General features: G+C 41.7%; 1 protein-coding gene across 2 annotated transcripts in view; it reads left to right on the top strand.

Annotated features, from left to right (window-relative positions):
- The window catches only part of LOC117521064 (ATP-dependent 6-phosphofructokinase, platelet type-like), a 93962-nt gene extending 67196 nt beyond the window's left edge, over positions 1–26766 (top strand). For both annotated transcript variants that reach the window (XM_034182381.1, XM_034182382.1), the window contains exons 14-22: positions 4215–4285; positions 7125–7212; positions 15408–15560; positions 16230–16394; positions 24017–24078; positions 24557–24668; positions 24855–24954; positions 25026–25131; positions 26260–26766. In XM_034182381.1, coding sequence (XP_034038272.1) covers positions 4215–4285; positions 7125–7212; positions 15408–15560; positions 16230–16394; positions 24017–24078; positions 24557–24668; positions 24855–24954; positions 25026–25131; positions 26260–26413 — 1011 coding nt within the window. In that variant the 3' untranslated portion in view covers positions 26414–26766. The remainder of the gene's footprint in view (positions 1–4214; positions 4286–7124; positions 7213–15407; positions 15561–16229; positions 16395–24016; positions 24079–24556; positions 24669–24854; positions 24955–25025; positions 25132–26259) is intronic.
- Positions 26767–27458: the final 692 nt, after the last annotated feature.

The following is a 27458-nucleotide window of genomic DNA, read 5'->3' as shown; positions in this document are numbered from 1 at the left end:
TGTTACTGGTGCAGTTCTGTCTGAAGGATCGGAGAGTTCAATTTAGGCTTGCACCTTTGCCCTTTACGCTCTGTAATGGTTTAATGATTTTATCCACTGTAGAAGGAGAACTATGCAAATGCCTTTCAATCTTTCTTTGAAAAACATGGGTTTTAACCATTTCAATCATTTCTCATGCATTTGTTGACAAACTGGAGATCCTCTGCCCATCTTTGCTCGTCAAAGACAGCGTTTCGTAGATCATGATTACAATCACCTGTTTGAAATATCGTTATTCATTATTTGAATCTCATTACTAACCCTAAAAGGCCTCTTCCCATATTTTTTGGAACGAGTTGCCGGACTGAAATTCAGGAATGGATTTATATTAAATGAAATGAAGTTGAACACGCAAAACATGAAATATCTTGTGTTCATGTCGTCTGCTGTTAAATAAAATTCAATGTAAGAATGACTGTTTGTTTGGTCCCTGATTTTTCTGGTTTGGGGTTGTATTTACATTTTTGAACGTTAAAGAAGTGCAAAATGGTGCCAAAGTGCAAAACTGTTCAGCCCAGTGTACATGAATTATTTTGATACCGTAAATAAAGGTTGTGGAGATGTGAAGCTGCTGAAGGTTCGTCTTTAAACATGATCAGTCAGGTTGATCAGGTTTCAGCTCTTGCTCACACATGCCATTTATTAAATCTGTTGTCTCGATCTCGATCTTGGGTGAAGACGGAATTTAGAATCTGCTGTCAGACCCAGAATACATTTATAAAGCTGTAAAGATGCCATCTACAGGTCATGTCTGAGAACTACAGCAAAACAATCTGCATTCCTCAAAGGTCAGAGCGGCTGAAACAAGCGGCAGGTCCGCCCGCCTGCAGTGATGACACACTGTGTGTCCACATAAACAACTCTGCTTACTGTAAGCCCATTAGTTCCGTCCCACAGCGGGCTGAGTCCACAGGTCTGAGTCCCACAGGGACGAGAAGGAACAAATACCAGGAGAAACACGATTACACTTTTAAAAACTGTGCATTCAACATTATTAATTCTTACTGGTGGCTTTAAATTTTGTTGTTGGGGGACACAAGCCGGTGCGCTCAAGCGCCCGTACCAACCCAGACAGACGAAGAGGGTTTCATCAGAAACAGCACCTGGTGCAAAATGTGCTGATCGCAAACTGGATTTTCATACTGGATCAATAGAGTGTTGAGTTAACGACAACTACCAGCAGAGCTGCTGTCCAGTGGGGGGGCGCTGGTGGTGCAAAATACTCTACTATTGGCTGAAACCTGGAAGATCTTTAAGGCAGAAGAAAAGAAACTAAACACATCCCAGTATCAGTTCCAAAGAAGAGTATTGAGATTAAATGAGACATGTAACAAAAAAAAAAATGTCAGGGAAACTGCCAGAATAAGGAACATCAGTAGTGAGATTGGGTGAAGAAGGTGGGCATAGATTGAGCACAGTTTGAGAAGGGAAAATGATACTGACAGTATGTTCACACTTGATTGGGCATCAGAAGGAAAAAGATCAAGAGGTGTGTCCAAAACGACCAGCAACACAAGACGAAAAAGGTCTTACGCCTTACGTGAGGCCTTACGCAACTAACGATACCAATAGATTTTTGGCCCCATTCAGACTGGGGTTGGCAATCCGGCTCAAATTGGATTCAATCAGGATTGCTTTGATTCAAACACGTCTGAATACAAGCTGTGTGTGTGCGTGTGTGTATTGGCATCAGAGCGTACCCTGGCGGATTTTCTTGGCGAGATCAAATCAAATCAATTTTATTTATATAGCGCCAAATCACAACAAACAATTGCCCCAAGGCGCTTTATATTGTAAGGCAAAAGCCATACAATAATTACAGAAAACCCCAACGGTCAAAACAACCCCCTGTGAGCAAGCACTTGGCGACAGTGGGAAGGAAAACTCCCTTTTAACAGGAAGAAACCTCCAGCAGAACCAGGCTCAGGGAGGGGCAGTCTTCTGCTGGGACTGGTTGGGGCTGAGGGGAGAGAATCAGGAAAAAGACATGCTGTGGAGGGGAGCAGAGATCAATCACTAATGATTAAATGCAGAGTGGTGCATACAGAGCAAAAAGAGAAAGAAACACTCAGTGCATCATGGGAACCCCCCAGCAGTCTAAGTCTATAGCAGCATAACTAAGGGATGGTTCAGGGTCACCTGATCCAGCCCTAACTATAAGCTTTAGCAAAAAGGAAAGTTTTAAGCTTAATCTTAAAAGTAGAGAGGGTGTCTGTCTCCCTGATCCGAATTGGGAGCTGGTTCCACAGGAGAGGAGCCTGAAAGCTGAAGGCTCTGCCTCCCATTCTACTCTTACAAACCCTAGGAACTACAAGTAAGCGTGCAGTCTGAGAGCAAAGCGCTCTATTGGGGTGATATGGTACTAAGAGGTCCCTAAGATAAGATGGGACCTGATTATTCCAAACCTTATAAGTAAGAAGAAGAATTTTAAATTCTATTCTGGAATTAACAGGGAGCCAATGAAGAGAGGTCAATATGGGTGAAATATGCTCTCTCCTTCTAGTCCCCGTCAGTACTCTAGCTGCAGCATTTTGAATTAACTGAAGGCTTTTCAGGGAACTTTTAGGACAACCTGATAATAATGAATTACAATAGTCTAGCCTAGAGGAAATAAATGCATGAATTAGCTTTTCAGCATCACTCTGAGACAAGACCTTTCTAATTTTAGAGATATTGTGCAAATGCAAAAAGCAGTCCTACATATTTGCTTAATATGTGCATTGAAGGACATATCCTGATCAAAAATGACTCCAAGATTTCTCACAGTATTACTGGAGGTCAGGGTAATGCCATCCAGAATAAGGATCTGGTTAGACACCATGTTTCTAAGATTTGTGGGGCCAAGTACAATAACTTCAGTTTTATCTGAATTTAAAAGCAGGAAATTAGAGGTCATCCATGTCTTTGTCTGTAAGACATTCCTGCAGTTTAACTAATTGGTGTGTGTCCTCTGGCTTCATGGATGGATAAAGCTGGATATCATCTGCGTAACAATGAAAATTTAAGCAATGCTTTCTAATAATACTGCCTAAGGGAAGCATGTATAAAGTGAATAAAATCGGTCCTAGTACAGAACCTTGTGGAACTCCATAATTAACCTTAGTCCGTGAAGAAGACTCCCCCGTTTACATGAATAAATTGTAAAATTGTAATCTATTAGATAAATATGATTCAAACCACTGCAGCGCAATGCCTTTAATACCTATGGCATGCTCTAATCTCTGTAATAAAATTTATGGTCAACAGTATCAAAAGCTGCACTGAGGTCTAACAGGACAAGCACAGAGATGAGTCCACTGTCTGAGGCCATAAGAAGATCATTTGTAACCTTCACTAATGCTGTTTCTGTACTATGATGAATTCTGAAACATGACTGAAGCTCTTCAAATAGACCATTCCTCTGCAGATGCAGAAGATGGGACCTGATTATTCAAAACCTTATAAGTAAGAAGAATGGTAGATGGTACGTTAGAGAAAGAAGGTTGTTTGCTGTCCTCACCCATGTAGCTGCACTGAACGCTGACACAGCGGGGAGGACGCCGGGCGCACAGACATTATGAGGAAATTTGACATCATGATCCTCAAACTTGCTGGATTCTAGCTACATTTTTGTTCAGACTTCTGCGAATCCTGCTCAAATCTGACAGAAAACAATTAGACTTAAATGTGATTTGCACCATTTTTGCACCAGATTCAGAAGAAAAGCTTTCTGGCTCCACATCGATTCAGCCCAAATCACACTCACATGGATTGTGTACCCCAGTCTAAACGGTTTCTAAGTCAGCATCACCTTTGTGATGGTCATGACCTCCCCCAGCCCCCTTTGTCCTGTCTGGTGAGGGGATTGAACCCACAACTGTCTGGTCGTGAGGCCACTTCCCTTTGCTGCCCAAAACTGGTTTATTTTATTGCTTCTGAATCCAGTTTCATTTGGGCGATCACTGTTTAAAACGGGTTCAGAAACCACATTAAAACCATGTGAAACCAGTCCTCAAATAACATTATCTCACATTCTGATTAAACATATTTTAAGATGATGTTAAAACACAGGAAGAAAAGATAAATGAGTTTGATGCAGTTTTTTCTTTATAAACAGTTTAAACAAAGGTTTAATCCTGAATCTTTCTATAACTTTTTTTTCATCTTTTTATTTTTGATGTCTCTGTTTTTGTCAGATTAAAGAGATGAAATGGGGAGATGTTGGCAGCTGGACTCGACAGGGGGGGTCCCTTTTAGGGACAAAAAGGTAAATTCATATATTCTTAATTTCCCTGGAGACGACATCAGCGATATTAATTCCCTCTTGAGTTTCCACAGGAAGCGTTTGAGATATTTGTTTGTGTGATGATTTTTTTAAGTGTGTGTATGATACAGCTTTATTCCAAAATGGAGATTAAATACATTTTTCCCCCTCAAAATTCTACACCCACCCCATAATGACAACATGAAAAAACTTTTTTGAAATCTTTGCAAATTTATTAAGCATAAACAAGAAATCACACGTATATAAGCATTCACAGCCTTTGTTCAATACTTTGTTGATGCACCTTTGGCAGAAATTGCAGCTTCAAGTCTTCTTGAATATGATGCCACAAGCTTGGTGCACCTATCTTTGGACAGTTTGGTCCATTCCTCTTTGCAGCACCTCTCAAGCTCCATGAGGTTGGATGGAGAGCATCAGTACACACCCATTTTCAGATCTTTCCAGAGATGTTCAATCAGATTCAGGTCTGGGCTCTGGCTGGGCCACTCCTTTGATCTCTTGGCTGTGTGCTTAGGGTCATTGTCCTGTTGAAAGATGAACCGTCGCCCCAGTCTGAGGCCAAGAGCGCTCTAGAGTAGGTTTTCATCCAGGATGTCTCTGTACATTGCTGCATTCATCTTTCCCTCAATCCTGACTAGTCTCCCAGTTCCTGCTGCTGAAAACATCCCCACAGCATGATGCCGCCACCACCCTGGTTTCCCCCTGGCATTCACGCCAAAGAGTTCACGATTTGTCTCATCAGACCAGAGATTTTTGTTTCTCTTGCTCTGAGAGTCCTTCAGGTGTCTTTTGACCTCAACATAATGTTGAAGACACGTCTCATCCAATTCAGTCCCTCCACACCCAGAGCCTCAGCATTTCTCAACTGATCTCATCAACCCCAGGGCCTTGCCACTGTGGAGTGGTTTGACTACCTCAGTGACTTCCAGCAGGGAAATTGATGATGATCCCCCATCAGCGTCCAGTTTGCCCAGACTCTAGAGGGCACTCCAGTCTGATGCAGGAGTTCCTCAGAGTGTTTTTCCAGCACCCGATTACCTCCCTAGTTGAAGTCAGCAGAGTCCCATTTTTACTGCATGTAGCTTGGATGGTTTCCAGTTTTCCCCTCCTGAGGTGCCTTACAGTCCCCCAGAAGCACTTTGTTGCCGATCAAAAGTCCTTGTCCATGGTTACTCTGAACTCCTCCGACACACGGTGCTTTGCCTCCCTCACAGCAGAGGTTGCCTCCCTTCGGGCCTGTCTGTACCTACCTCTGGAGTCCTCAGAAATGACATATCCCAGAAGGACTCGTTCTTCAGTCGGACGGCTTTCCTGACCACTGGTGTCCACCACATTCCCAGTTCACCCGCCGCACTATCTGGTCTGGCACTACCAGGTCTGTCCAAAGTCCTTCCCCCCACCCTTTGATCCAACTCACCACCAGATGGTGATCAGTTGACAGCTCTGCTCCTCTCTTCACCCGAGTGTCCACAACATGCGGCTTCAGATCAGATGATACAATCACAAAATTGATCATCGACCTTAGGCCTTGGGTGCTCTGGTACAATGTACACTTATGAGCATCTTTGTTCGAAGTCCAGTAACAATTGACTGCTCGGGTTTAGATCAGGGAGGCTGTTCCTTCCGATCACGCCTCTCCAGGTGTCCCATGTGTGCGTTGAAGTCCCCCAGCAGAATAATGGAGCCCCCCACCAGAGCCCCATGCAGGACTCCAAGAAGGCCGAATGTTCCAAACTGCTGTCCGGTGCATACACACAACTGGCAGTCAGTCAGAGTCCACCCCAACCCCCCACCACCTGAAGACACGGGGATGCGACCGTCTCGTCTACCGGGGTAAACTACCGGTGCTCAGCTGGGGACTTGTGAGTATGTATCACCACACCCGCTCGGCACCTCAAACCCTGGGCAGCTCCAGAGAAGAACAAAGTCCAACCCCTATTAAGGAGAGTGGTTCCAGAGTTGAGGTCCACCAGATCTAACTAGGAGCGCTCCACCTCCCATAAAGCTCTGGCTCCTTCCCCGACAGCGAGGTGATGTTCCACATCCCCAGAGCTACCCTCTGCTGCCGGGCCTGATCTGTCACAGCAGCAATCGACAGTGTGACTGCTTTAAAGACAGCGTATACATGCAAATCTTTACTTTTTTTTAACTGAAAAGACACTTATTGATGTATTTTTATATAAAGACAAAATTGATGAGGTGTAGATTTTACCAGTCACATTAAACACAACACGGGTGAGCCGTTCCTGAATTGTTGTGCTGCTGCAATGCATCATGGGAGTTTGGGCTTTGTTTGTTTTTTATTGTTATTGTAGTACATGTTGGTTTAGCAGGTGAAGTTATGTTGTGACCATAAGTGAAAAGTGCCTTGCGTCTGATGTCTTCTGCCACCGTCTGTGGTGTTGTCTGAAAATTAAATGACACTTGTTTGTGGCAGCTGGCCCACCCTGCCCCAGCACAAGGGGGCCGCTGGCCTGACTGTTGCAGACACAGAAAAAACAGGAACTAACACGTTTGATTTTAGCTTTTACAAACGTTTTTGCCAGCAAAAAAATGTTAGCAGACTGAAAGCTAGTGGAACTAAATTTAGCATAAGCTAATTGGTTGACTGATGGTTTTCAAAGCTAGCTGAAAAACTAATCCGCGAATGAAAACGTTAGCTTCGCTATTTAGCGGTTAGCGTATTAGTGGAATTGTGCCCACCACTGCACTTAACTAAAAGGTTTTAAAACTTAAAATTAAATCTGTTGAACTCATATCGTAAATCACTTTGTGTAAATTTGAAATCTAAATGAACATTTCAAATTTACACTTGTTCTAGAACTCTTCCGGCCAGACATCTTGATGAAATTGCTGAACAGATGAGGATCTATAACATCAACGCACTGCTGCTTATCGGTGGGTTTGAGGTACGTAACGCCACTCCACACTCAATATTACAACATATTGTATCAAGAAATTAAAAAAAACCCTCACATACAGCAAATGTTTGCTGGACCTCACGGCTCCAGGCTTTAAATATTTACACTATTTATTTTTTCTGTGGTTGGAATAGACCTTACCGGGGAGGCTAAAGAGTGTGATCCCCCTATAGTTGGAACACATCCTCCGGTCCCCCTTCTTAAATAGAGGGACCAACACCCCGGTCTGCCAATCCAGAGGCACTGTCCCCGATTGCCACGTGATGTTGCAGAGGTGTGTCAGCCAAGACAGCCCCACAACATCCAGAGACTTAAGGTACTCAGGACGGATTTCATCCACCCCAGGAGCCTTTCCACCGATGAGCTTTCTAACCACCTCATTGACTTCGGCCTGGGTAATGGATGAGTCCGCCTCCGAGTCCCCAGTCTCTGCTTCCTCTTCGGAAGACGTGACGATGGGATTGAGGAGATCCTCGAAGTACTCCTTCCACTGCCCGACAACATCCCCAGTCAGGGTCAACAGCTCCCCACCCGCACCGTAAACAGTGCTGGTTAGAGCTGCTTCCACCTCCTGAGGTGTCGGACAGTTTGCCAGAATCTCTTCGAGGCCGACCGATAGTCCTCCTACATAGCCTCCCCGAACTCCTCCCAGACCCGAGTTTTGGCCTCTGCGATCGCACGGGCTGCGGCACGCTTGGCCTGCCGGTACCTGTCAGCTGCCTCTGGGGTCCCACCTACCAACAAAGATAAGTAGGACTCCTTCTTCAGCTTGACGGCATCCCTTACTTCCGGTGTCCACCACCAGGTTCGGGGATTGCCGCCGCGACAGGCACCAGAGACCTTGCGACCACAGCTACGAGCAGCCGCATCGACAATGGAGGTGGAGAACATGGTCCACTCGGACTCCATGTCTCCAACCTCCCCCGGGATCTGGGAGAAGCTCTCCCGGAGGTGGGAGTTGAAGACCTCGCTAACAGAGGGTTCCGCCAGTCATTCCCAGCAGACCCTCATGATACGTTTGGGCCTGCCAGGTCTGACCGGCTTACTACCCTCCCAGCGGATCCAACTCACCACCAGGTGGTGATCAGTCGACAGCTCTGCCCCTCTCTTCACTCGAGTGTCCGAGATACGTGGCCGAAGGTCAGATGATACGACTACAAAGTCGATCATCGACCTCCGGCTCAGGGTGTCCTGGTGCCACGTGCACTTATGGACACCCTTGTGCTTGAACATGGTGTTCATGATGGACAAACTGTGACTAGCACAGAAGTCCAACAACTGAACACCACTTGGGTTCAGATCGGGGAGGCCAGGTTAGTTTTACCCTACTGATGATGTGTTGTTTCAATAGTAATCCTGCTCAGTAGGAGAGGAACCGCAGATTTAGACATTTGGTGTATGTGCATGGCTGAGGAGCCAATGGTGTGAAGCTACCATCTGTGGGATTATGACTGAATGCCTCTAAGTCAGAATCCTGCCTAGATGAAGCGATACTGAAGCGCCGTGGATTTTTGGTTGGCCCCTGATAGCTCGGCCTCCCCCCTGGGGGGGGAGGCCCAGCTTGCATTCACTTGCAGACGAGGTCATCTGCAAGTGATTTAGCACCAGGTTCTCGACAAACATGAGTTGCGTGGGAGGAGAGAGGCGGCCGCATATCCGGCCGTGCCCCAGTCCAGTCACAAGCGGCTTTTCTCACCGGGGGGGAGGCCGAGCTATCAGGGGCCAACCGAAAATTCACGGCGCTTCGGTATCACTTCATCTAGGCAGGATTCTGACTTAGAGGTGTTCACTCATAATCCCACAGATGGTAGCTTCGCACCATTGGCTCCTCAGCCAAGCACATACACCAAATGTCTGAATCTGCGGTTCCTCTCGTACTGAGCAGGATTACTATTGAAACAACACATCATCAGTAGGGTAAAACTAACCTGTCTCACGACGGTCTCTACAATGCCCGAGCCACAGTTGAGGTAGCTCGGGCATCTTTTCCGGATGCCCCCCTGGATGCCTCGCTGGAGAGGTGTTCCGGGCACGTCCCACTGGGAGGAGGCCCCGGGGAAGACCCAGGACACGCTGGAGGGACTACATCTCTCGGCTGGCTTGGGAACGCCTTGGGGTTCCCCCGGAGGAGCTGGGGGAGGTGTGTGTGGATCAGGAGGTCTGGGCGGCTTTGCTTGAGCTGCTGCCCCCGCGACCCGACTCCGGATAAAGCGGAAGAAAATGGATGGATGGATGGATTTTTTTCTGTGGTCTTCCTGAGAACTGAATAAAAGAAAGTAAAATATTAACTTTGATTATTCAGCCTTGACCTGTGGTGTGTTTTATCAATGCATTCCACTTTGTCTGTATTTAAAACTGCTTTTGTTCGTGTATTATTCTTTTTAAAAACAGTTTATTCTTTTGCAGAGGCTTGAATCATTTGACAATAATACTGCAACATGTATTTTTGTTCTTCATGAATAAAATTACGAGTCACACATCTGTTGTACAGATTTGAACCATTAAAACGTGCCGATGTCAAACATTAGTAAAGTTTTACCCCCAAACTCTGAATTCAAGCCACAGTTCACAGTGAAGACAGTGAAGCGTGGTGGCATCATGATAGCATCATGATATGGGCATGTTTCTCCTACTATGGTGTTGGGCCTATATATCGCATACCAGGTATCATGGATCAGTTTGAATATGTCAAAATACTTGAAGAGGTCATGTTGCCTTATGCTGAAGAGGACATGCCCTTGAAATGGGTGTTTCAACAAGACAATGACTCCAAGCACACTAGTAAACGAGCAAAATCTTGGTTCCAAACCAACAAAATTAATGCCTCGCAGATGTGAAGAAATCATGAAAAACTGTGGTTATACAACTAAATACTAGTTTAGTGATTCACAGGATTGCTAAAAAAGCAGTTTGAACATAATAGTTTTGAGTTTGTAGCGTCAACAGCAGATGCTACTATTATTGTGAACACCCCCTTTTTCTACTTTTTTTTTTTTACTAATAGACCAATTTCATAGCCTTAAGAGTGTGCATATCATGAATGCTTGGTCTTGTTGGATTTGTGAGAATCTACTGAATCTACTGGTACCTTGTTTCCCATGTAACAATAAGAAATATACTCAAAACCTGGATTAATCTTTTTACTATTTTTCTATTTTACTATTATTCTGAACACTACTGTATAAAAAGTAAGATGCTGCTTCTCAGTGTTTCTCAATTGTCCTCAAAAGTATTGGAACACTTGGTATTTCACACATTTTAATTTGTATATTCCATTTCAAATACATTTTTTTTCTAAAATTATCTTCCTTAACTTACACTGAAAGCAAATCTCTACAACTTGATATAAATTAACTAAAATTTTAAAATCCAGCTTCCTGATGAAGTGGTGTAGAGGAGGATTTTCTTAAAAAGAAGACCTGAAAGTTCAGCTACAATTTGACAGAAAGTACATTTGAGATGAAAGACTAGATTTGATGTTTTGGTGAAAGAAACTTTTGTATTTCTTCATAATTGATGTAAATAAAGTCCAAGACATATTGTTCATGTTTCCATCCCCTGACTTGTCTAAAGAAAACTGGGAATAAAACTGATTATTACTTATAGGTTTTATCAAGTTTTAGAGATCTGCTTTCAGTTTGAGTTTGAGGAAGATCATTTTATAAATTTTAATTCTTTCTTTATTTTTTTTTTTTGGTATTTCTTGTATTTAAAATGGCATAAACAAATTCAAATGTGTGAAATTCCAAGTGTTCCAATACTTTTGGAGGACACAGTATCGTAACCTTATGATGAGTGTGGTATTATTACTGTTTTGTTTAAGAATGTTTAATTTTCACTGTTGCTGCACTTTGTGTCAAATCTTAGTTATATCATGTATCACATTGATATGAAAATTCAGTAAGGTATATCTTCTATTATACATTCCAAATCTAAGGTAGAACTCTACTAGTGTTTACTAAGATACACATAAGTATCTTAAAAAAAAAAAAGAGAGAGAGAATAGAGCTTCCTGCTTGTGTCACAAAGGCTCAATGCCCCCCTCTGTCCCTCCCTCCTCCGCACGTGCACACTCATCTTGTTTCACCGAAGAAGTTCACTTCGGTACAATGGCAGAGGGAATACAGCCGAAACTACCACTTCCACCGTTACGTTTAACAGCTCACCCCAATAGAAAGCCAGAGGCAGAAAAGGCTGCGATGAAAAGGGCTCGGAATGAACCAAGAGGTCAGATGAGAGTCAACATTGGTGCGGCATTTTCTCAGTGGAAACAACTGAGGGATCTGAACGTTACTATTGTACTTTTAAAAATTAAGCATTATAATAATACAGTTTACTTAAGGCCCCCTGACATGAGCACATCTTAGGTGTCTGGTCTTGAGCACCTGGGATGGTTGGTTGAAAAGCTTTTTTTATCCCATGGGAACTCTCCCTACCCACCTAAGCGGCTCAGTAATATGGACAGCATGTATATAAGTGACATTTACATGACAATTTATATGACAATTTTTAGATACAATAATTTGGCCATATTGTACAGCCCTACTGTCAACTAGCTGAAAACTTTGAATATTAATTTATATCTACATAAAAAAAAATGCTTAAAGTGGCAGGGGGTTAAGAGGGCTGTAATTGGGGGGTCAGCTGAAAAGCAAAAAAGAAAGATGCTTAAAAAGGTGGGGAGTATGGGGGGCAGAGTTCCTCCAGAAGCTGAAAGGTTTTAGTCATGCTCCCAAGAACAATTTTACTGAAAAAGTCTGAAGGACTTAAAGGACATGGGTAGATGGGGAGGAGATTTTCCAGGCATGTGAGAAGCAAAGAAAGAGAAATGCTTAAAAAGGCGGGGGGGGGGTCTGGTAAGTCCACACGAGTGGACTCACCGCTTCTGAAAACCAGCAAAGCAGAGAACCAGCGAACAGCAAGTCAAAGCACTGCATCGTTGCTTCAAGCTTCAAGCTTTTTCTTGATAAACACCCTCAAAAAACTGTCCATGGTGCATTCAGTGTGCCTCGGAAAAATCGATGCAAGCAGGCAGTGAGCGATGCAACACGATTCAACCTGTCAATTGAATCGATGCACACTGAACAAATTGATGCAATCGCATCGCGCACATTTGTATCTAGATACCTATTCATATCGATTATTCTCCACAAGCCTAGTATATACACAGCATACAATAAATAAATAAAGGACACAGGATATTGCACATATGAAGATGCTACAAGGATAAAGTTACTACCAGATGCTACAGTGTATTCTATGTCCTACATTCTGTGTTGCAGAGTTCTTTTTATCGATTTATATTTAACTGTCTTATGGCGGTTGGGTAAAAGCTGTCCCTGAATCTGCATGTTTTGCACCTCAGACTACGGTACCGTCTACCTGAGGGCAGGGGGTAAAAGAGTTTGTTAAAGGGATGTGAAGTGTCACTGATTATCTTTCTTGCCCTGGACAAGCAGCGCTGTTCTGCCAGTTTGTCAATGGTTGGTAGCCTGGCCCTACTAGTTTTCTCTGCTGCCCTCATGACCCTCCACAGTGCCTTCCTTTCTGCTGCTTTCATGCCACAGAGAGATACTACTGGTAGTACACTCTCTGTTTTTCCTCTATAGAAGGAAGTGAGGACAGCCGGACTCAGGTGGGCACTCTTTAACCTGTGGAGAAAGTGCAGATGCTTGTTGGCCTTTTTAACCAGAGAGGATATGTACAGAGACCAGTTCAGGTTGTCAGAGACATGAACCCCCAGGAATTATGATTGCTGCACATCAGTGAAGAGTCTCACCTCCTCCCTGTAGTGCAGGTCATCCTCCATCTGGATGAGCCCCACTACGGTTGTGTCATCATATTTGATGATGTGATTTTTGTGGGTCATGAGGCTGTTAGCTTTGTGCACAAACTGAGGCCTGTTTGTCAAAAAGTCCAGTATCCAATTTAGCAGGCGGTTGTTGAGTCCCAGTGGGCCCAGTTTGTCAGTCAGATGCTGCGGGATTATGGTGTTAAACACAGACCTAAAATCAACCAGCAACATCTGGACCCATGCATTTCTCCCCTCCAGATGTTCCACAGTCAGGTGGAGAGCAGTGACTATAGCGTCCTCAGCAGACCGGTTTGGTGGGTACGCAAACGGTATTGGGTCAAATGTGGGAGGTAAAATGGAGGTTGATGTACTCTTTAATTAGTCTTTCAAAGCACTTCCTGATTTTGGAAGTGCGGGCTACAGGGTGGTAATCCTTAAGGGTGGTGATGGAGGGTCTTTTGGGCACCGGGGAGATGAGATGATGGCTGATGTTTTGAAGCACAAAGGGACAACTGCTTGTCCCAGGGAGATGCTAAAAACATCTGTCAGAACCTGTGCCAGTTGTTTTGCACACCCCTTGAGCACAGTGACGTGCGGTGAGGTTGATGGCTGGTGAGGCACTGACTTCATCACAATCAGATTTACAAACATATGAACCCCACAGAGTAGTTTATTCACTGTTTGATTGACAGCAGTTAATGGGTTATGTTTAAAATCTCATATCAGCATTCTTTACACATAGAAACTGTAGCACACAAAAAAGCACATTTAATTAAAAAACGTTATTATGGTCTTACCTTTACTTATAAAGGAAGTCCACATGTGCCGCTCCTTCTGAACAAAAGCATCAATGAGTTGTTTGTAAGTGTTCCTTATCTTCCTTCAGTTTTAAAGTCTCTGTCTGAGTGGAGATCACTGCCAGGGAAGAAAGTCGTCCTTTCTGGCTTTGAATGTGAGCAGTCGACCACTCGTGTTTGATGAGAAAATTCTTCAGGTCACAATATCCCATCTGAGTCCAGACAGTCAGTCACAAGTTGAAAAAAAGAAGGCAGCAGAAAAGGTGTTTTCTTGCTGGACGTCCACACAGCCAGACTTTACCTGTGTGTCCCACTGTGTTTGAAAAGAGCAGCTCTTCTGTCCCGCAGCCCTGTACATTATGTACATCAGCTAAACTATGGAATTTAAGTTCGTATAATCACAGTGTTTGACCATTTTAATGGCGACATACAGAGACAGTGAGACAGTCTGACTGCACAGCGTGCCAGCAGTCAGCCCCCCCCCCCCAACTCCATCCTCTCTGCTGACAGAGTATTTGTATTTTCTGATTTTGAATTCAAAATATTTGTATTTGTATTTCAAATACATCGCCGATCCCAAATATTTCCAAATACTTTTACAAATACTTTTTCAAATACTTTTCAAACTTGGGAGTCTCTGTGACACCGTGTTGAATATAGATTGTGATAGTTGGATTATTGCCTGTGATATTATAATAGTGATTTTGTGATAAAACATTAATTCCTTTACTTTATTAATAGTATTTGGTCATGCTATTTTCACAATAAATTGTCACCGGTTTATCCGTTTTTGTGTTGATTTGTTGTTTATAGTTCATAAAAAGTATTTGTATTTGTATTTGGAATTTGAAAATCTAAAGTATTTGTATTTAAATACAATGCAAAGTATTTGACCCCATGTCTGCCCGTTTCTTGGAGAAATCTGTCCCTCTCACATGTCCACTGTCGGCTTTTAAAGCCCCAGAGGCTGATGTCACGGAGACGAGTCGAAGCAGTTGGAACTAAATGTTTGACAGCCGTCTTTAAATTCACATTCTAAAAGTGCATCAAATTTCCTCACAAAAAAATGAAAAAGTTTTTAACACATGCAAAAGTGTTCTAATGCAGTTTATGTCAGAAAGAATCAGATGGTCACAATAATTATTTAGTTACGTGACTTTTATCTATAAATTAACATTTTGACCAAAGCATAAAGTAAAAACAATTAAATCTGTTGTCAAATTTAACACATTTATGTGTTAATTACGGTGTGTAATAATGTTCCATCTTTTATTAGTCTGTTATTAAATTTCATTATGTTTAATTATAAGGAAAAAAACCCTTTAAAGAAATTCCAGAACTCACATTCTGCTGAACTGATTTTTGAGGAGATTCTGAGCAAACAGGAAGCCGTCACGTAAAATCCTCAAATCAGTCAGTTAAAAAAAAAACTTTTAAGAATATGTACATTTAAATAAACTTAACAGCACTTTTTTAATATATATGTTAGGATTCTTGTGTTAATTGAAAATAAAGGATGCAGCACTGTGTACGCCTCTGAGGAATGCAGAGTGCCCCCTGGTGGTCTAAGCCCATCTTCTGGTCTCCATCAGGCCTTGGAGTCTCTGCTGCAGCTGTATGTAGCTCGGGACGACTACAAGGAGTTTTGTATCCCGATGTGTATGCTGCCTGCCACCATTAGCAACAACGTGCCGGGCACCGACCTCAGCATCGGCGCCGACACGGCCCTCAACGCCATCGTGTCGGTAAGAACCGCCGAAGAGGGTGAAGATGCTGTGAAATGTTTGTTGGGAAGGTGAACAGCTTAACCTCAAAGTGTGGGCCGAAGCTTTTATTTGTTTTGTATAACGAGGAGGAAAAAAAACTGCTGTTGATGGAAAATAAAACCACTGCAGCATAAACACAGTAAGACGCAACGGCAGCCATTAAATATATAAAATCAGTATTTCCTCATATTATTTTTGTTATGCAACATGGATCTCTGCTGCCGTATAAGCTGATAAAAGAAAAACAGTTTGGTGCTTCTCAGTGAAAAAGACAAACTGACACGTTCTTTTTTAACAGTGCAATACTGCCCCTGGTGGCCTTTCGTAGTATTAAACATGTACAGTTGATGTAACCGGACAGACATTTTTCTTGCTATAACTCTGTCATGCTAAACACACAATCTAATAATATTTACCCTTCATGTGTATTTAAAATGGAACATAGTTTAATGTAATTAATGTACAGTGTGAAACCTCAAAATCATCATTTCTCAAATGCCGTCCACCTGGTATGCAAATGATGTCAGGAGAAAATACTATTTATTTAAAAACAACAAATGTCTTATTAGTGACAAAATGTTTGACAAAAACAACATTTCTGTGGTGATGAGTTTGAACCATTTGCTCAGTAACGCTGTAATCAATCAGACATGTGACCGCATCAAGCAGTCGGCCAGCGGCACCAAGAGGCGGGTCTTCATCATCGAGACCATGGGGGGCTTCTGTGGCTACCTCGCCACTGTGGGCGGGCTGGCTGCTGGCGCCGACACAGTCTACATCTACGAGGAGCCGTTCAGCATCCGGGACCTGCAGGTGAGCCCTGGAATTATTAGTTATTATTTTTACCTGAGGTGAAAATATGGTCATTGGGTACTGCAAAGGTCTTACATCTGTCTGTCTGGGTCTTACATCTGTCCGTCTGTCTGTCTGCTCAGCATAACTCCAGTCCTGTTACTGCCACAGTCTTCAAATTCACAGCAAACATTCTTGGGACTCAGACCTTGGACAAGTTCAAAGATGGTTAACCTTGACCTATTGTAAGAGGTCAAAATGTCACGTTCTGTTTCCTATTTTTATGCTCATACAGCTGACAACATGACTCATGCAAATCTGTTTTTTTTTCCTTTGGGGGGGGGTGGGTGGATTCCGGGAACGACACGATGACAGCCAATCAGAGTAGAGAGGCACCGTGATGTCACTGGCTGGTCTCTCTGGTGTAATTCGCTCCCAAACTGCTGCATTTCTGTGTGAATCCAACACGTTTCTCATATATTATGTAAAAGCTAGCTAGAAATAAACACTTCTAAAACTAAAAACGCTGTTTTTGGAATCCGATAACACCTCTGGAGTAATTTATAAGCCATCTTGCGGATGTCAGCGTGCACACGCATCACATGTGGTTAAACACATTTGTGAGAGAAGAAGCTGCAGCTGCTTCTCAGTGTGTCTCTTCACCAGACAGCTCCACACAGAGAGGAGCTGAGCTGCAATCAACATTTTTTTTCTGTTCTTTTTTTTTTTTTTTTTTTTGAACGTGTCATTTTTACTGCATTGAGTACACGGTATAAAAACAATCTTGCGTGACTTATACTGTGGGAACAATGGAACACAGCAGGAATCATAAATTGGCTTCCGAGTCACACAGGTAACGCCTCTTTGCCCCGAGTTACGCCTCTTTGCCCCGACTTGCGCTGGAACCACCTCAGTTCTGCGTCAGGTATAGGACACCAAAAAAATTAAATAGGTTTAATTTTTCTGCGCCGACTTGCTTCCTCCTTTGCGCCCCTCACGCTGTTGTGGCGCCGAGCTGCATCGTCTCGGCACTGAGTTGCTTCCACGTTGCGTCATAATGACGCACGGTGTGAAAGGGGCTTTAACTGACTAAATAAAAATGACTAACATTACTGTTAACCTTGACCTATTTTAAAAGGTCAAAAGGTCACATGCTGTTTCCTATGTTTATGCTCATATGCCAGAAGCTATTGTAGCATTTTACATTTAATCTCCCAAAACTTAACAAAACTTTTTTTAATTCTGTAAATTTATGGTGACTAAAGCATCACGTTTCCATATTGAGTAGTTACTGTAAAAAAACAACAACAAAAAAAACTATAAAAAAGCTATACACACTCTTGAGTTTTTATGTGTTTGATTTCAATAAGCTCTAAAAAAAAAAAAAAACCCTTTAAAAAGTGAAGTGTTAAAAAGCCTGTTATGTTTTTTTTTTTTTTTTTTTTTTCAGAGAAACCTGCTGGCTGTAAAAATGATGATTTAGTTTTATTGAAAACCTGCAAGTTTTTATTTTAATATATTCTTATTTTAGATCATGTTTTAATTTGTTCTCATCTCAATGAGGACTTTGTAAAAAAATTCAGGTGAGAAAATAATTTTTTTTCTTCTTTTTTTGTTTTCAGTGCTGATTTATTGTTAAAATGAAAGTTTGGTTGTCTGCAATTTTTCTAAACTGTGACCTTTTTGTTTGTATTCTAATAAGTTTTTTTTTTTTTTTTTTTGGTGCTTCTGTTCAAACAGATCAGGTCACATGATCCAGATTAAGGCGGCGTGCGCTTTAAGCGACTTATTAATAACTCCTCAGCTGCATGACTGACAGAGCTGATCAGTTCAGGTCATCAGAGAGACGACGGCGTTGTGCTGCTGCTGTTAACAGCGCACGCTTAAAAAAAAAAAAAAAAAAAAAAAAAAAAAAAAACCTGCGCCGTGCAGCAACGACGCATTCTAAAATAACTTCCTGAATCCATTTTTTATTCCAAGCAAGAAACTAATTTAAACTTTGTGGAAGCAGGATGTTTAGATTCTGAACAAGCATCCAGAGGGGGGCGCTGTCTGAAATCTTTAAGTAGAAAAAAAAAAATCCTGTGTTTTATTATGTTTCAGCACCAGAGGGCAGACATTGGTTGGTGGCATATGGAGGCCTCATTTAGCTGAGTACCTGATGTCTGCTGATACAGACTCCGGAGCAAAACATTCCAGAACCGTGTTTCAAGTTTGCCATGACTAATATTGCAGGATAGACCAAACATTTAGGCACCATCCCCAGCCGCACATTCTATCCATTTTTAAAATTCTGGTGTTACTCTCCCATTCTGTTGTATGTCGTCTCAAATTTGTCCATGTAGAGCGTATCACGTTGCTAGCTTAAATTGTTAGCAGGGCTGAGTGCCGCGATGAGTACATGACATACACATGGTTCTGGAAGCAAACAAACTACAAACACAGCTGTTTGGATCATTTAATTCAGCATCCACTAAGCTCCCAGCAGGGGGCAGACACTCCTGTACAATATTACGTAGGAAAAAGAAAGCTGCTCTTTAGATGGATGTGGTGCATTAAAGTTAACCATCATTTCATGACTTAATGTGCACTTTTAATGTCGCGAGCTAGAAGATGATAGCATTTATTACTTTGGCGTTAGTCTGCACAAACTAGCTAGACTCTGTTAGCAGCGCGGAAAACAACTTTCACATATCAGGGTGATGTGACGACAGAAAGACAGTGTTCACACCTGATCAGTGTTTTTAAAAACAGACTTAAATACTTGACTTATTTCTGTTGTCATATCACCGTGATAGATTAGTTTTAAATGAAGGAATGAACTGAATTTATTTGGCACAAAACACACACCCATTTTATCTGGAGCCTGACACGAGGAAAAGTTCAAAATAGTGACACCAGGACTATAAGTTACAGAACCTCTCAAACTACTAAAAAAAATGTGACTTGTACTCTGGAAAATACAGTATCCTGGATCAGGATGACCACGGAGGTCAAACTAGATCTTCTTGTGTCATAACCCACTAAAGTATTACAGATTTAAGAGCCAATAAGGAGTCGGGGGTTCGAGACCTCTCCAGGCCCAACCACACAGAGGCGGGATCACCTTTGATCCCTTCTGCTATGAACCTCAATGGGGTTGATACCATTTAATATTTGGGACATCCAGACCTCCATTTGAACAAGGAAGTTGCAGTTTTGATATCTTTAGCTTTTGTTTTCTTTTGTTCCATATAAAGTTAACCAGCAGTTTGTTGGGTATTTTCTCCTCCAAACATTTTTAAAACCTTTAACAAGACAGAGTCAAGAAACACCAGTGAGACAGAAAGTCAAATTTTACGCGCGGAGTGCAGTCAGGCTGTACACCAAGGCTACACTAAAGTCTGGCCTGCTTTTCCGCTCTTTTTATTAAGAGACGCCCTCATCACATAAACAAAAAACTTGTCCTAAGGGTGGGGGTGATGACGCAAGACAAGTTTCTTCCCGTAACATAAACGCATACGTCAATAAGTGCAGCTGTAAGGAAGAACACTTTCTTTTACACAGGTCAGCACATCTCGTTCGTCTGTTGCAGTTATCAGCTGTTCTGCATCTGCCTGAAGTGTCCTGTCCTTCACACTCCTTCACACTAAGCACCACATCACAACAGTCAAAACGTTCTCTTACTCCCAGTCGTTAGAGGCTGCGAAAACAAAGTTATATTATAATAATAAGTACATCCAGCCCTTCATTCCCAGCTCAGATTGACCCCAGAGTGCTAAAACAAAATTGAATTCTCAGGATTGCGTTAAGACAGGTGCAAAACAGCACAACACCGTTCTCATGAGAAAGAAGACAAAGCTAAAACAAGGTTGAATAACACATACATTCTCAGGGTGAAGTGCAAAACAGCACAACACCGTTCTCATGAGAAAGAAGACAAATGTACAAATGTTTAACAGTGATAACATATATACAAAATCTTTAACACAGTTAACAGTCATCTTAATTATACTCTACTGAGCAGTGAGAGGGGATGTGAAGCCCGTCTGTCTAGTTGTTTTCTGATAGATTCTTGGAGGGAGTTAACATTAGCTTTGAATATTTGATGAAACATTGGAGTAATATGAATAGCCCAAAATAAAAAACCTGACAAGGACCAATGAAAAGGATTTAGGGAGCTGGTAATGTGTCTAAAGCATCTCAGGGGCATCGCTAAAGATTTAGAAAAGTAAATTTTCTAACTTGAGAAAGTTCCAAAGTGAGATATTACATCAACAACATGTGGAATGAAGATCAGAGGTTCTGATATGTAAAATCATAACATTTAATCTGATACTGTATCTGATAATTAAAAATAAATAAATCAAAATCTTCAACTTGTGCTCTGGAAAATATGGAACATGTGGGTTTGAGTCTGACTGTTCTTGGTCAGAGGCATTGCATCTGATACTTAAACTATCATCAGCATAAAGAGAAATTTTGTGTTGAGTGCTTCCTGTATCAGTACCCTTAATGGCTGAGTCCTGCCTCATGGTCTCTGCTGAAGGTTCCACCACGAGAGCGGAAAGAGAAGGACTAAGGGTGGGGGTACAACTGTGCCGTATTGAACAGTGACGCTGGAAGCTGCTTGACCACATCAGTGACGATGGACACTGAGGGGTTAGTGTACAGGAGTTTGACCCATTTAATAAAGTTGTCTCCCAAACCGAATTTACGCAAAACATGCACGGCCACTCAACACGGTCAAAGGCCTTTTCTGCGTCTAATGAAATACCAATACTATCAACATTTTTAATATGACAAATCAATAATAATTAAAAGCCTTCTGACATTGTGACTGAGATTTTGGCGTTTGATAAATTTTGTTTGGTCGTCCTTGATGATGTACGGCAAAACCTTCTCCAAACATTGCACTAGTATTTTAGCTAACAACTTGAAATCCAGTTTTAAAAGGGCGATTGGTCTACAGTATATCCTGCACAGTCCTCACGGTGTTTGCCTGGTTTTATTCCCCTGGTATGAAGTACGGGAGGGGGTATAGCAATCAACATCTCTGTCCACCCATTTTCACTTGATATCTCAAGAAACAGTTGACCAAACTAATTTTGAACAAGTTATGTAAATTAACGTCACGTCTGAAGTTTTATAAAGTGAAAATATCAGATATATGTTTTAGTTTTAAAGTAATGCACAGATTTTGAATGTTTTAGTGTAGAAATGCATTTGAGATGCTCTGATCAGGCTCCACACAGACAACAGCATTAAACTCTTTGTATATTGTGCCTAAAACTCTCTCTGTGTTTATCGATGTTATTGTATTTGTTTTATGTAAAAATGCCAGATGCAGCTCAGGCTGCTTCTCCATTATTTTCAATTGGAATCACTGCAATTGATTTCTGTTTGCTCTTTAAGAGTCCTGCTTATGTCAAACACTGTCTGTCATCTTTGTTCCACAGTAATATATATATGTCTGAAATTCAGTTTGCATTTATTAAATTCCATGCATTTTAAATGTAGCAGACACGGATTATCTGGAATTTTGTTTTGGCAAAAACAACTGGCATTTACTGGCCAGTAGTGTTCATGGAAGCAGTGGCGGCGCCCCTCAGCCCCCCCAATAATTCTGCCAATAATGTGAACAGCGACTGACATTTGTGGATCTCAACTGCAGTTTTGTGCTGAGAACATCTCAATATTGCGTAACTGAGCAAAGTGATGAATGTGTGTGTTCGGTGATCCACCAATACTGAATCACCCTTCACAAACAAAATTTTCAGTTTTGCAAATAAACATTTATTTGTAAAAACCCACACACAAGTTACAAATCAGAATTTTGTGTTTGTGGATCACAAAGCACGTGTACAAACCAAAGGATATTTGTAAATCACCTTCTGTGCACTTGCAAGTATTAATGAGACAATTTAACTCCATACTCCAAAAATTTAGGTTTCCTAAATATTTATTATGGCCACTCTTAAAACTTCACTTATCTTTATTTCTACCTATGTGCAAGTTTACTGAACTTGCAATCATTCTAAGTGATGTGTGTGTGCATTGATACCACATTTTAGAGGAGCACGGGTGACTAAAACATATACCTTGGTATTTATAAAGCAATTTACTATATATTGTTCATTTCGACGACATTTTGTGGAGCTCCTCCAATTTTTACCCCAGCACCCCCAACAAAAATTTCCTGGCGCCGTCACTGCATGGAAGTATGACCATCTGGACAACAGTAGATGGCAGTGTTCTATTTATTTTGGCCCCAGTTATATCAGACAGTTATCAAATCACAACTTGAACTTTTGGCTTTTTTTTTTTTATAAATAAAGGCATATTTTACAAAAGCAGATTTATATGTAAATACCAAGACACACCTCAAATTAACGTGTTGGTTTTTACATAGAATGAATGAGTCAACCAATCAGTGTTAGCGGAGGCTCATTTACCCATAATCCCTTTGGCATCTGTCTGTGTATGTTACAAAACTTCAGAATTAGTGCATTATTTTAAATTAAAAGATATATTTTATATTTTAACTTTGTACACATGACAGAATTGACATTAATGGAGTTATTATATCTGTATTAATTTTATTTATAACTCAAAACCATAAGTCAGCACTGTTTATTTTCCAAGACCTCTGCCTCATGGCGACACTGTTATTGAATAGAGAGTTGAGATTCACTGCTCCTCTCAACTGCTGCTCTGCTGCAAGCTCTGTAGTAAACAGGAGCTTCCAGCAGGGGGCAGGACGCTCAAAGACAGAAATGCTGACTCATTGTTTGGGTCTGTAGTCACCTTTGGTGCTACCAGAAGTGATCGTGGTGTTAAAACTCAAAATCAGCTTGTTAGTAGTTGCAAGTGTACCAGAGACAATACTGAAAGTTATTGGTTAGCTGTAGCTTACGATAAATTTTTGTGTGGTTTATCGGTTTAACTTTATAAAAGATAACTTTTCAGTTCGCTGATTATCTGTTATCGAAGCTAACTTTTTGGTCAGCTATGCACGCCACTGCCGGAGACGCACATGACCGAAGACTCTGAGGAGCCCAGAGAGCCTTGAGCCTCGTGATGGGCACATCTTTTGTGGATAGTTTTAAACCACCCAAAAATGGTCCCATCTCTTTGTGTGAATCTTCTGATTGTTGTACACTTTGTTAGATTAATCGGCATTTTTCCTGATTATATAAATTCATTGAATTTAAAAAAGGACTGATTCAAATTAGGATTTGTCTTCTTGTTGTTTGTGTGTGTATATATATATATATATATATATATATATATATATATATATATATATATGTGTGTGTTTATTCTTGTTTTTGGAGTGACAGCAGTTTACAGTCCTGTAAGTAATAATCTGCTGGTGGAGCTTTTTTTTTTGTTTGTTTTTTACATTTTTGCCAATAAGTCCAAAAATAAATAAATATCTTGTCGGGAACAGATCTGGTTCCAGATCAACGTTAAATCTAGTTGAAGTAACTTCTGAGAAGTTTTATTCACTCAGGCAGCAGTAGAATAAATCATCTCTCTGCAGCGGTGCCGCCCCCTGGTGGCGATGCTCTTTAGGTGCGCTGACGTGATGGGGGCGTGTGATTGGTGGCTGCATCCTGCAGGTTACAGTCGCTTAACGCTCACTTTGTCTCCGCTTTCAGGCCAACGTGGAACATCTTACGCAGAAGATGAAGACGAGCATCCAGAGAGGCCTCGTGCTGCGGTGAGACCCGAAGCTGTGCTTCAGACGCTGCTTCGATCACTTTACCACAAACTGTTAACCTGTGTGTGTGTGTGTGTGTGTACGTACATGCTCAGAATATGAACAAAGTAGCATGAAAATACTCCTGTACTTTTTAAGTGCAATTATTTGGTATTTTATTGATCGTATTGTTAATTATGCAGAGAAGTCGGCGATAACGAGTCACCTTCAGGCTGTTTTTTTTTTTTTCCTCTGTGGATTCTTGTGGTTATTTTAGTCACTGCAGCATCGTGCACCTGCAGCTGTGGAAGTGGGACAGTCGACTGTTTGTGTAGCTGATGTCGTGTGTCTGCTGATGATCGCACTCACATCGTTCAACTCGTTCTTAATTGATCAGACAATAAACTAGACAAAGACAATAAACTGTCATTTTTCAAAACTACAACAAAGAGGTCAAAGTCTTTTCTAGGTGTTCATGTGACTTTTTTTTTTTTAATAGGAATGAGAACTGCAACGAGAACTTCACAACCAACTTCATGTACCAGCTTTACGCTGAGGAGGGGCGGGGCGTGTTCGACTGCAGGAAGAACGTCCTGGGTCACATGCAGCAGGTCACGCGCACACACACACACCATGGAAACACAAACACCCAGAACACAAAAATGCATTTGGTATTTTAGCGTCACCTAAAAAAACAAATGCACCTTTTAACCATCTTCCTCTGTGGTTTCCCAGCATGCACTAGTCCCTGCTCCCGCAGAACATTAAACACTAATTTAAAAATTCGTTCTTCAAAGGGCGGAGCTCCGTCCCCGTTTGACCGAAACTTCAGCACCAAAATAGCAGCGAAAGCTGTGCAGTGGATCACACGTACGCTCGGAGAGTCCTGCAGTGGAGGTAACCCTAACGACATCGCGCGTCACCGTGGCGATGTATGCAGCCGTGACGCGCTGTTGTTTACCTTACAGGGACGGTGTTCACGAAGTCTGAGGACAGCGCTTGTCTGCTGGGGATGCGTCGCAGAGCTTTGGTCTTTCAGCCCGTGGCACAGCTCCGCGACGAGACCGACTTTGGGTAAGAATTTATTTTTTTTAACCTAACATATAAAACATATATACACACACGTGTATATTTGCACTTAATGGCCACTTTATTAGGTACACCTGTTCAGTTGCTTGTTAACACAAATCAGCCAATCACATGGCAGCAACTTCATGCATTTAGGCATCCAGACATGGTGAAGAGGACTTGCTGAAGTTCAAATGAGCATCAGAATGAGAAAGAAAGTGGATTTAAGTGACCTTTAACACGGCATGGTTGCTGGTCTGAGTATTTCAGAAACTACTGATCTACTGGGATTTTGACCCACAACCATCTCTAGGGTTGACAGAGAACAGTCCAAAAAAAGAGACGATATCCAGTGAGCAGCAGTTGTGTGGATGAAAATGCCTTGTTGATGTCAGAGGAGAACGGGCAGACTGGTTGAATGGGCGACTGCATGATGCCATCATGTCACTATGGACCAACATCCCTGAGGAGTGTTTCCAACAACTTGTTGAACCTATGCCATGAAGTATTAAGGCACTTCTGAAGACATTGTGAGAGTGTACATTTTGTTATTGGCATTTATTCTTTAATTATTCAAGTTTATTTTGTTTAGTTCTTTGATTTCTGGTAAAATTCAACATAGTCATTGTAATTATTATTGTTAATAACAAATACCCTTTTTTTGGTATACAAGTCACATAAGAGTATAAGTTGCACAACCTCTCAAACTAATAAAAAACAAATATCGGTTGTCTCTTTATAAATGAGGGAGGAGCAGCGGGTTCAGAGGGTGGGACTTACCTGCACAAAACTCAAGACGGACAGAAAATAACAGGACAAAAAAAGCTGCGAGCACAGAGGGAGTGTTGCTTTATTCTCTACACGGGATGCCAGTTGCTGCTGCTTTGTTCAAGTTTAAAAAGTCACGGCCCATTTAATATCAATTGTGCTTCTGAACTCAAGCCACCAACATACGAGTTATTTTTCATGTAGTCACAAATCTAAAATCGCCATTTCTTATTTAAAAAGAAAACTGTGGAAGTGAATCTGGAATCAGTTTGTGAAAGTTGTGATCCTATAAATAAACGCGTGACATCAGGAAAAATCACCTTCAGACAGACGTGATGTATTTATGACATGCTCTCATGTCTCCAGCCACAGGATCCCAAAGGAGCAGTGGTGGCTGAAGCTCCGCCCACTAATGAAAATCCTCGCCAAGTACAAGACCAGCTATGACGTGTCCGACTTGGGCCAGCTGGAACACGTGACCCGACCTCAGTCCAAAGAGAACAACGCTTCGACCATCTGATGTCGCCGCCGTGAGACGGCGACTCGACGACTTGCAAAGCGAGCGCGTCTGATAAACGTTGGTACTTTTAATGTGTAAGTTGAACCTGACTGATAAAGGCACGACACTTTTAGAAGAGATTAATCACTGAAAGAAAGATATTTATAAACCTAATCTAACCAGAGTAAGGTATTCTACAAATCTATAACCAGAGTTAATAAATATGAGCACTCCTGATGATGTAGTAACATTTTAGTCTAACTTATATTTAATATTTTCTGAAGCACTTTGAAGTCGAACCCATTAAGCTGAGTCGCGTTCCGATTTTTCACGCTCACACGTTTCCACTTTAACTGCTGATGTGATGCGACAGGAAAAAAAAACCTAAACAAAAAACACACGAGACAAATGAAGAATTTAGTTTTTACAGATAAAAATATTTATTTTTTATGTGTAGTTCTAACTTTAAAATATCTGAAAGATTTAGATTTCTGAAATTAAGGTTCCTTTTAACAAGACTAATCAGCTTTTTTGGAGTTGGGGCACTAAAGTACTAAAGGTAAACTTACAAATTAATTATTTGGCTTGACAAATAAATTCAACTTACAAAGACAGAAAACAAAAAGGACTAAACGCTTGTATTTTAGTTGCTGGAACAGAAGCCCCCCCCCCCCCCCCCCCCCCAGATTTGAGACAGCAATAATCACAATTATTATATGGCTGCGATGCTACGCGCCCTGATTGGCTGATTTCCGGTCGGATATTTTCCTGTATGAGACCGGTTGCCATGACACTTGGTCCGGAACGTGTATCACATGCGTTACAAACCAGGAAGCTAAAACCAAAGTCGGACATGAACATATTCCATAAATATCTAAACAGCATTGAAAAGCACACAGATTAAAAGCTTACCAGCTAATGACTGGACCATCTGTTAGCAAGTTCTTCATGGAGCTGAAGCATACAGGTCTGACTATGAGCCCAAAACAGTCAGCAGCTTTCATATTCGGGTGATACCGCAAGTTTGTGTGTTTATATAGAATAGCTATATAATAATAAACCCCAG

This window comes from Thalassophryne amazonica, chromosome 12, assembly GCF_902500255.1.
Source record: "Thalassophryne amazonica chromosome 12, fThaAma1.1, whole genome shotgun sequence".
Classification (NCBI taxonomy): Eukaryota; Metazoa; Chordata; class Actinopteri; order Batrachoidiformes; family Batrachoididae; genus Thalassophryne; species Thalassophryne amazonica.
Note: the sequence above shows the minus strand (reverse complement) of the source record. Positions and strands in the feature narration are given on the sequence as shown.